The sequence below is a fragment of the Ambystoma mexicanum genome, chromosome 10 (assembly GCF_040938575.1).
Source record: "Ambystoma mexicanum isolate Mex_15411 chromosome 10, UKY_AmexF1_1, whole genome shotgun sequence".
NCBI lineage: Eukaryota > Metazoa > Chordata > Amphibia > Caudata > Ambystomatidae > Ambystoma > Ambystoma mexicanum.
This window is the reverse complement of record NC_090932.1, coordinates 1,304,249,811-1,304,260,859: the sequence shown is the minus strand read 5'-3', so window position 1 is coordinate 1,304,260,859 and position 11,049 is coordinate 1,304,249,811. Positions and strand designations below refer to the sequence as shown.

Here is an 11,049-nt window from a genome sequence, read left to right as displayed (position 1 = left end):
GGCATGCTCACAAAATGCGAAAATATATTTTAAAAAATATACACCCACACACTCATGCCAAATGAACATTTGGTATTCGGAATCTGAAAAAAAATTATGCAGCAATTATTTGCCCAGAATAACACACTTGAATTAAATGCTTGAAGCCGGTGTTGTGCAAATCTTTTCAGTCGTATTTGGTAGGAGTATGTGTTAATGTTTCGCATTTAAGAATACTCTATATTAAAAACATGACGGGAGGAGTACAGAAATCCTAATAAAACAGCTTGACAAATATGTTAAGCAAAACAACATAATTTTACCTTCCTACAGCTCCTTTTGAATAGAGGAATATACATTTCTGAATGCAAAGTAATGCACGCTTAAAATTGACCTTTAGGTTTTGCAAACATAATTTCAACACTTAAAGATAGCCCCATAAGAAACATAACACACACACGTTATTTGACGTAATGAAAATGAGGGACAGTTAAAATGTTTTTGTCTTGAAAAGCATAGGCTTGGATATTTAGATGGTGCTTTATTTCGGGTTCCCAATGCAAAATGGATAATGCCCCTTCAGCAGGTGCAACAACCCACGCAGGGGGCACTAGAGGGGAAGCTGACATAGCGGGCCACCCCTCCGGCCACCCCCTCGGACTCGCCTCCTCTCTGAGGGGGCGTAGTGCCCGTTCCCCCAGGGGTCCGACCGGAAACGGCTGGTCACCCGAGGGGGGCATAAATAGCCTGGGCTGAGAGAGCTGAGTCTCTATTCCAGGCCAGGCAGCATCAACCACACTCCCACCCAAGTTGTAGGAATAAATAGAGAGGAATTGGGTCTCTAGGAGGACAGGGTCTAATGTGGTTTGTAGACAATAGGCCTCATTACACGGTAGGCCTTATGGATTTAACGTTACCGGTAATGGAATACCGGCAACGTTAAATCCCCATGCGAATTACGACCCGGCTCACCGCTATTAGCGGCACCGCTAAGTACGGTGCCACTAATAGCGGGCAGTCCGCGTGCACGTGACCCACCATCCCGTAAATTACGCCATGCCGCTATTAGCACAGCATCACAGGCGAGCGGACATGCCAATAGCGGCATGGTAAAGTCCGCAAAACCCCTTACCGCCATGGCGCAAATACCGGCATCGCGAACCACACGATAAGAGAACTGAGCAGTGTTCCCACCTGCCACAGGTGGACACAATTAGCACAGGTAGAGGCAATGGAGACTGTGGCAGCTCAAAAGGAGCACATCACACCCCTTCACACACCCCTTCCCACACCAAGATGGTTCCAATACTAGCAGCATTACATGGGCTGGAGGACATGATTGCAGCGCAGCTGCAACAACAACAGACAGCCCAAAGGAGACGCAGGGGGAGGAGGAGGAGGGCAAGACAGGCACAGCAAGCACCACCACGGCACCCAATCATACGACAGAGGCACCCACCAATCCCCAGGATCAGAGCCAGTCCATTTAACCTAACCCCTGAGCAGATACACACCCTGTACCGTCTGGACCGGGATACCATCACCAGCATCGTGGACATGATACACGACGATATTGTGAGCCTCATAGACATCAGAACTGCCATCCCCCTCTACTCAAGGTGGTGACTGTGCTCCATTTCCTGGCCACAGGCACCTACCAGCATACAGTGGGCCAGATGCATGGAATCTCCCAACCAGTATTTTCACGCACGCTGAACCAGGTACTCCATGCCCTCCTGAAGCATGCACCTGAACATATATTCATGCCACGGACTGCCCAGGAGATTGCCAACACCAAAGTTGGCTTCTATTCACTGGCAGGCATCCCATGTTGCATTGGAGCCATCGACTGTACACATGTGGAATTGGTGGTCCCACATCGCAATGAAGTGGTCTACCGAAACAGGAAACAATTCCACTCCATCAATGTCCAAATGGTATGTGATACCAACAAGATAATCACACATTGCTGTCCCCGATTTCCACGATCAACCCATGATTCCATGGTCCTGCGGAACTCAACTATCCCACGCTACATGGAGCGACAAACCGCACAACGTTCGTGGCTACTTGGTGAGTAGCAGGGCAAGCACATGGCAGTGTGTTTGGGGGGGAGAGATACATACTCCAACTGGGTGTGATTGGGGGGGAGAGATACATACTCCAACTGGGTGTGATGGTGGGGAGAGATACATACTCCAACTGGATGTGATGGGGGGGGAGACATGCTCCAACTGGGTGTGATTGGGGGGGGGATGTATACTCCAACTGGGTGTGATGGGGGGGATGTATACTCCAACTGGGTGTGATGGGGGCGAGAGACATGCTCCAACTGGGTGTGATTGGAGGGGGAGAGATACATACTCCAACTGGGTGTAGCTTGTTGTCTGTCTGCAAAATGCACATACAGATGTACGCCAATGTCCATCTGGGAAGGCCGCAACGTACTTGAGTTGAACTGACATGCAAGTATGAGCCACACAACACAGATGACATTTCAGGTCTAGTAACAACAAACACCCATCCACATACACATTGCACAACATTCCACGCCACAAAATACCCAGATTTCATACGTGCCATCAGGATAGTCATCCGGAATCAGTCCAGCACAACATCTATAATGCAATGTGCCCTATGATGCATGCAAAAGGATCAGCCCTAGCCATAGACATAGCATTTCACCACACACCTTTACCACCACTGAAGTGATGCCTCGCTGCATGGCAACATCTGTGTTGGAATGGCAGAACAACAGCAGTGAGGAACCAAATCTGCCTGGGCCCAGGGACACCTACGGCCTCGCCTCACCCAGGACATGTCAATTACTGTTGGAGACATCAATGGGGCATGTCTACTTGCAGGGTCGAGCTCACCCTTGCACATTGCTGTCACACAGACCATCTGCATGTATGCTGTTGACTGTGTACTTGAATCACAATACAATGTCAATTTGTGTGATATGAACAGGTCGCTCTTGAGTTGAACAGTAACAGGACCCCATTCGTTCCCCCATACAGGTGATGCAGGCTATCCCCTGAAGAGCTGGCTCCTCACACCTGTACGGAACCCACAGAACAGGCAGGAAGAGGAATACAATCGAGCACATACCCGTACCCGCATCGTGATCGAGCAGACTTTTGGCCTTTTGAAGTCACGGTTTAGGTGCATTAGCAGGTCTGGTGGCGCTCTCCTGTATGGCCATGAGAAGGTGGCCAAAATCACCATGGCATGTGCCATGCTGCACAATATGTGTATCAGACGGAATGTGTCACTGCCCCTGACGTTGAAATAGAAGAACCTGATGAGGATGATGATGGTGATGAGGACAGAGGTGAAGGGGATGCAGGTCTTGCAAGAGGGGATGGGCAGGAGGGACGTGCTGTGAGACAGCATCTGATCAACCAAATATTCTGAGGAACATGTTTTGGTACTGTCACATGGATATGGGTAGTAATGCACTGGTGTATGTTTAGAAGCACGCAATGGACCCTGTCGCCAATAAAGTACACATACACAAAGAAGATGTCCAAGCCTGTGTTTTGATCAGACACCAGTGTATTAAGTAATGGAAAGATGAAAAAGTGCATGTCCCCAAACATCCCACCACCCTTCCACCCACCCCCCACAACAGACCCATAACACCCTTCCACCCACCCCCCACAACAGACCCATAACACCCTTCCACCCACCCCCCACAACAGACCCATAACACCCTTCCACCCACCCCCCACAACAGTTCCTCATGTGTCTGCCATGTTTGCGTTGGCCCATGCACGCAGAAGAATTGCCGTAAACCCCCTATTGGCCATTATCCGCAGCAGCATTTGGAGGATGGGCAGACATGCGCCTGGTGGTGCGTGTTGAGCGGCGGAGGGGGCTTGTCTGCGTTGAACCGGCGGATGACGACGTGGCAGACTGTCCTGGTGGTGTGAAGTGGCGGTCCATTGTGTCAGCTATTCGAGTGAGGACCTCCCTTAGCCTAGCTATCTCCTCACAAAGCCTGTCAGTACAGGCCTCCATCCTCACACTGGAGTGCCTTGCCGTCTCCACAATATCCTCCCTGAGATGGGCAGCCTCCTCAACATGTTGGCCAACCAGCACAGTAAGTTCCTGTTGACGCTGCCGGATGGTGGCCAGCTCGAAGGCAGTGCTGGGTGACGGTGTAGTGGCTGCTGTGCCCTCAGATGCATCCATGACAGCAGGTGAAGCCACCATGGCGGACATTATGGCTGGAATGTTGTCCTCACCAGTGACATCAGACCCAGGTGTCTGGAATTGTGCTGGCTCAGGGGTTGTAGGGGGGCTTGGGGTGTGCATCTGCATTGTGCCAACTGTTGTGTCCTCAAGGTCAGATAGGGGGGCAGTGGCGGCTGCCTCTCTTGCGGAGCTTGGCGCAGCTGATGGTGGGCCCTCGGTGGCTGGTATTGGTGGTTGTGGGTTCACCTGCGGTGGTGGGGCTCTAGTTGGTGGTGTGGCTTCTTCAATCCTGGCAGTGGCACTCCTCCGAAGCTTCACACTCATCATGTGGAACCTTCCCCCCTTGCCCCTAGATGTCGTGGGGGTGTACTCAGAGTCCTGTGCCCTTGGTCTCTTACTTGTAGGCGGTGCCCGGGATGTATTTGCGGCATCCTCACCATCTGTATGTGAGCCTGTCAGCGACAAGAAGGGGGATGGCATTGGTTACGTTTCTATGTACTTCATGCAGGATACATCAATAATTGTTCTGACTTGAGTGTCGTGTAGACCGATGAGACCTCCGTCCCCAAGTGACGCACAGGGGAACGAAATAGAAACCCGCTGTGCGACCCTTGAGGCCACAGGTGAGAGATGTCTTCCCAGATCCACGGAGCCTCTGGAACACCGATGCTGCTGTCAAGAAGGAAGGAGGTTAAGCACCAGGCAATCACAATACAGGCAGGTAAACAAAAGAATCTAAAGTGTCTTACCTATCTGGTGTAAGGGAGACCCAGGTAACCTAGTAGGGAGGTTCGAGGCTCATTAGATGCGGCGGTCCCTGGAATAGTAGAACCGCAGGTTAGCGTGGATGAAGGGTAGCCACCTGTGGGAGTCAGGGCTTGACTTGAATCCCCAGTAGGGAAAAGGCGTAGAAGATCAGCAAGGTACCAAGGGATGATCCAAAGACAAGTCGAGGTGCAGTCCAAATATCCGGCAACAGGTAAACAGTTCCAAGCAAAAGTACCAAGGGGTGTCCAAAGGAGTCCGAGATAGAGTTCCGTGATCAAGGTAACAAGGAGCAAGATGTAACGCCAAACAGTGTCCGAAGCCAGCTGAGAAGCAATGAGCGTTCTGTCTCTCAGACCTTTATACTGATCGCCCCTGGGTCATGTGACTTCTCTGGATCATGTGACGTCCACCAAGATCACATGGGGAACGCCATAGCGTATCACGTGACCGGCGTGAAGACGTAAGGCCGCCCTTTCTGCTATACGTTCTCCAAGGCAGTTGCCAATGCAGAAAGGGTTGCAATCGAGCCCGTACACTGGTACGGGGTTTTCGGTTCTGTGGTTTCACCGAATTACTTGAGCCTCGAAGCTTGGGAGGAGATGTTGGGGGAATGTGAGCAGTGTTCTGATGTGTCGTGGCCTGGCGTGCAGAGGATCGCCTAACAATAATGCAGTTGTGGCCATTGGGACTTAATAGTTGTGGATGCAGGTGATGTGTCAGTTCAGTGCCTCATCCATGCATGGTTGTGTTTGGCACTTGTCTATGGTGATGTGTGCATGTGTGTGTGTTTGGGTCTGACACTGACATGGGCAGGGATGGATGCATGTGTGGATGTGTGCCCATGCATGAGAGGATTCTGGGCTCACATTTGGGGGGAACAGTACATTCACATAGCATCCTGTCATGTGTACACTCACCTCCATCCGAAGTGGTTCCCACGCCTTGCTCCATAGTGCCTACTCCCTCAATGGATTCCACTGCGATTAGGTTTGCACAGGTCTCCTCCCATTCCTTTAGTCTGATGGGTGAACTGGCTCCACCTGCAGTGGCTATTCAGTGGTTTTCGGCAAGGATGCCCCTCACCCGCAGTCTGAGGTCGTCCCACCTTTTCCTGCACTCACGCACCATGCGAGTGCTGGTGCCCACTGCACTGACTTTAACCGCAACTTCTTCCCAGATGGCCTTTTTTTTCAGTAGTGTCGGCCGTCGCATGTCGTTAGCAAAGACAACCTCAGCATTGTCAGCCAGGGTCTGAGTCAACATGTTCAACTCCTCCGAGGAACATTTTTCTTTGCGCTGCCTGTCAGTGCTTTTTTTAAATGCCTTGGGCATGTTTAAGGTGTCCCGGATGATTTGCAACTGCAACCTACTCCAAACAGGTCCAGGGGGCAGTGGATGGCAATGGATTGTGTTTTTAAAGATGGCCACCGTGCTCTTTCCCGTTCCTGTGCGATGACGCTATTTCCGGTTCCGCAATTTAACGGTCACAGCTAATTGCGGTGACTGCTCCTTGCATGCAGCATGTGGGCAGAGGTGCTATCTGCACTTTCGTCGAGGGCGGTAAGTGACTTTTTTGGGTCTTTATCGGCATGGCGGTAGGGTCTTTACCGGCATGGCGCTATGCTCGTGTCCGCGTACTTGTAATGGTACGCTATTAGCGCCCTCTTGCGAGGGCGGACACGTTAAGAGCACCATGCCGGTAATTTGAGGTTTTTACCGCACAACATGTAATGAGGCCCATGTACTTAAAATGTCTGACGCATGTCAACCAATTTTTTTACGCATAGGTGATTGTAGCAATTTTTCTAAAAAAAATTTCTGTCGCAGGAAGAGTTACCAGGACGGTCCCAGAAAAGGAGGCACGCTCCAGGAGGTTTTCGTGAGATAAAACCACTGGCTGCTTCAGCCAGGATGGGGTGACACAGGCACTAATACCACTAGGGACGGTTGGGACTCCTGAACCTGATGCAGTCGCCTTGGGTTTGATCCAGTGTCCAAATCGGAGTGACCGAACTGGCAGTCGGATACCAGGGCGGGCCGTTCTCGCAAGAGCAGAAGTGAAATGGCTCACAGGTTTTTGGACAGGATGCTTTGTAAGGCGGGATTGGCTGCAGCCACCTGGAAAAGGGCTGTTTTGGGCCAGGCATTGGTAAGACCTGAGCAGGCCTGGGGTGGCTGATAGGATGACTCTAATAATGCAACCATATGTTTCCAATAAGTGTAATGTTTCCAACTTTCAGAAGGTCTCCGTCTCATATCATTGGGTGAATGAACAAAGTATGATATATTATGCAATACTGTTGCTATGTAGGGGGCCATGGTACGGGTTAGCCCCGCTATTTTCTTATCACTTATTATTTAAAAAGGCCCTCTGATGTGAGCTTTGCTGCCTAGTGACCAGTTGTGCGTCTCTCATGCGAAACTGATCTCTGCTGAGGGGAAGATGGCGGCCGCATTTTATTGCAGCCCCTAATAAACCCGGAGGTTCCCTACTCTTCCTCTGAGAACAGATTAGCATGAAAACTCGGAGGCTCCTGGAGAATTTCGAAGATTTGGCTGGCAGGCATGGACTAACTTGTGCGCTTAACTTCTCCTATTCCAAAATGGCTGCCGCGCGTGTGCAAAACTGATTTTGTTGTCTTCTTTCCATGTCCAATTTAATCCTGTTAACAAGGCTTTAGGGAGCACTTGGAGTTTACGGTGGGCGGTACTGTCTTTACAGAGTGGGGTGGGTCTAACATTGTGGCTCAGCCTCCAGCCGCCGCACCTCCTCTAATATCTGTCACCGTTATACAGTAGACACGTACTGTTCACTGCCGTTTTCAATCCGCGTCAACCCCGAGACACATTTGTGCTGTCGTGTCTGTCAAGTCCTCCGGTGGCCAATTGTTCCGCAGTGTTTGTGTGTCTAGTTTTTGTAGGTGTGTCCGGGCTTTCTACTTATGTGTGATTGTGTTTGACTGCGCGTGCCGGTTGTCTGAGAGTACTTCTGTATTCCAAAACTGCTTGGGTGAAGAATCTCCTGGATGTGTCTGTCTACCTAGGTGTGAGTGTTTCCATTCCCCTGAAGTGGTTTGTCTTTTTCCTGAGTGACAGTCCTTTCTTGGTGTCTCCGAGAGTGCGTGTTGGAAAGCAGGCACGCTTTTCCTTTTGTGCGACTAATCCACGCGATTAGTTAGTTCCCTCCCCTTTCGTAGTTTGTCACTGTCTATAGTTTCCTGTGCCTAGGCGTGGGTCTGTGCTCTGCACTAGCGTCCACCCCTGCTTGCCCCAAATGTGGCCGGTGTCTGCCCACCTCTGCCTATACTGAATGTACAACAGTTGGTTGTTTTTGCCATTACTCTCCTATGTCTCTACTTGTTGGGAGTGCTGCCTCTAGGTGATTTCACGGTCTTACTTTGCCCTTGATTGTGTATTCGTTTATACATGGGTGGTCCGCCTGTCCCCTGGATTGTGTGTCGTCCGTTGGTGGGGTGCCCTTTTCTTCATTGTGTATCTATCTGCCTGTCCCACATTTCTGCAACGTGTACCAAAAGACTGCTCGTTTGTCTCTCTAGTGATTGTCCGTTTCTCGAGGTGACTGCGCCTGCATGCAGTGTGTGTGTGTGTTCAATTAACTGCAGAATTTCTTCGTGTGTGTGTGTATATCTATATTATATCCTGTCGGAATCTATCTGTCGCTCTGTTCATTTTGCGCTAGCGCTATCCTTTTCGTTTCTTCATCTTGCTGTGCTTAAACTAGCCTGTTGCTAAGATGGTTTCAGAAGATAGCTGGTCATTTCAGTTGCACAACTGTAAACTCTACGTGTCAGCATCACATGCAAGGGTTATCCTCGTATCCAGTCATTTAGTTTGTTGTTTGTCTAGGAAACACGTGATGCCTCTGGTGTCCAGACCGGTCCGGGATGGGACAACCCGCTTTCCAGTGCTGCTCCTTCACCGTTACCTGCTGCTGCTAAAGAGTTACCCTATCTTAACCAAGGCTGCCACAAGGTAAGCAATGGCAATGGGGCTGAGAAATAAAGATCCTTTTTAATGTGTAGTTCTCCAGTAATGTTTTCGCTTCTGTTCATCACAGTTGCTTCTAGAGACCAGCAACCCACAGTTTTGAATTGTGTAGGCCGGCACCTTGTATTGTTTCCTAGCTGAGACAATGTCCTATTCCACGTGAATGCAGGTCTCACACGTTCTAGAAATTCCCTCCTCCAGGAATCACTGTTGATCACATTGTCCCTGTTAGGGAAAATTCTCAGAAATGTGCCAATTCCCTCCACCTTAGAGACCCTCAGAAACTTTGCAGCATTTTCAGAACTTTATTTTTTTAACCTGGGGAGAGTGTGACCCTTTTTTCCCACTCTCATGTATTTTCATGTGAATTTTACCTCTGTTTCTTTTGGGTGTGGAGTCTGACGCACTCCATAGGCATCATCTTGTACATTGTTATGTTAATGTTAAAGGACATTTGTACCGCGCACTATCGCCACCGTAGTGGTCCCTTGGCGCTCTTTGTGTCACACAACACCTTCAGTGCAGTGACACAGGGAAGTCTCTCCGATTTCAGGTTTAAATACCTTCTCTTGGATAAACTACTGTTTCTAAGAGCAGTAAAGTGAAATTGACTTTACTTACCTTGTAACTTTCTAGGCCCAGCACACACTATCTTACAATAGAGTGCTGGAGGGGTTACCTAGTATCCCCTTTGTCTAGTTTCTCATGTAACATTTCATGTTACCCTTTTCTCTTGGCTGGTGGCAGTGTTTCATTTGAACTAGTAACTTTACCGCGTGCTGCGTTCGCAGCTACAGTAAAGCATACACGGGAGCCATCTTTGTCAAAATGATGCCCGGGCTTATTTTTTCGCCATTTCTTTGTGGAAAGGTCCTTCTTGAGATTTTCTCTGCGCACCAAACCAGTATGGTCTCTTTGTTCATTTTGCCTTTGGCAGGGTTCAGGAGTGAAACCCGCCTCTGGCTCCAGAGTGTCTGGGGTAGGCAGGAAGTGAGGGAGGTGCCCGACACTCCCTGTGCTTAGTCTCCTAGGAAACCCAAATGCACTCTGTGGTGATTGACTAGCTGGCTGACTGTCTGGCAAGGACAGCCACCCTGCTGGGTGATTGACAGCTAGGCTGGAATGAATGGGAGAGAACTGAATAAAAGGCTAGTCCTTTGGCTTGGAAGGCAGAGTCGACCACTGGACTAAGGAACCGAAGAAGAACTTGAAGAGGACGCCTGCTGCAAATCCTGGACATTGGTTTGCCCGGTGAAGCCCTACTGCAGTGCCGAAACGCCGAGTTCGCATCGACAGAGAAGCCCCTGCAAGGATGACTTCTCCCTTTGAGATGGTGGGACCAGTCAACTTCAAAGTAAGCCACCTGGACATCCATCTCAGAGCTGGTTGAATTTCCAGAGACGCTGCTGGAAACCGTATAGCCAGGAAGAGGAACACCAGATTGTGTGCATTGCTTTTAAGCTGGCCTAGAGCTTTTGGAAGATCCTCCGGACTCCCAGGAAGCAAGACTGACCAAGCCTGAGCCCCCTCAACAGAGTGCGGGACCCCAGAAGCAAGGAAAGTCCACATCGATAGCCAGAAACCGCAGTGTTGCTATTTGCGGTAGACGCGAGGAGCTGAAACTCTGAACAGCCACTGAAAGTGAAGTTTGCCGGTTGCCTGCTTTGACCTTCCCAGTGCATTGCAGGAGTCCCTCGACGTTCTCCCTCTTGTCCCCACGACTGAGGCCCAGGAACAGTGAGATCTGCAGAGCTGCACAGGAACAGCAGTCATCAGCTGCATCTTTTCTTCATTTCTAAGGTACTGTAAAACAAGTCTAAGAGAACTTACCTCTTACTGTAGAATTGCTTGAAACTCCTACAACTCACAAGTCTAATCAGCTTGTGGCCCTACAGTTGATTCATCTTTTCATCAAAGACTCATGAACTTGTGCAAAGACTTTTCCATTTACTTACCAGAAGTGCTTCATTTTATACAATACTTTTGCCGATTGGCTTAGCCTATTGAATTGTATGACTCTTCTTGGGGGATCCAAAAGCATTTGCCTGCTTAAGAATATTTGTGGTCTTTTGTGTTCTAATGACCTTTGCCTTT

General features: G+C 49.7%; 1 protein-coding gene across 2 annotated transcripts in view; it reads left to right on the top strand.

Moving 5' to 3' along the window:
* The first annotated feature begins 7,656 nt into the window (after positions 1–7,656).
* The window catches only part of PXMP2 (peroxisomal membrane protein 2), a 354,759-nt gene continuing 351,366 nt past the window's right edge, over positions 7,657–11,049 (top strand). The window contains exons 1-2 of one of the 2 annotated variants that reach the window (XM_069619325.1): positions 7,657–7,868; positions 8,815–8,940. In XM_069619325.1, coding sequence (XP_069475426.1) covers positions 8,825–8,940 — 116 coding nt within the window. In that variant the 5' untranslated portion in view covers positions 7,657–7,868; positions 8,815–8,824. Of the gene's footprint in view, positions 7,869–8,136; positions 8,327–8,814; positions 8,941–11,049 lie in introns of those variants that run through there. The other variant, XM_069619324.1, reaches the window with a different exon arrangement.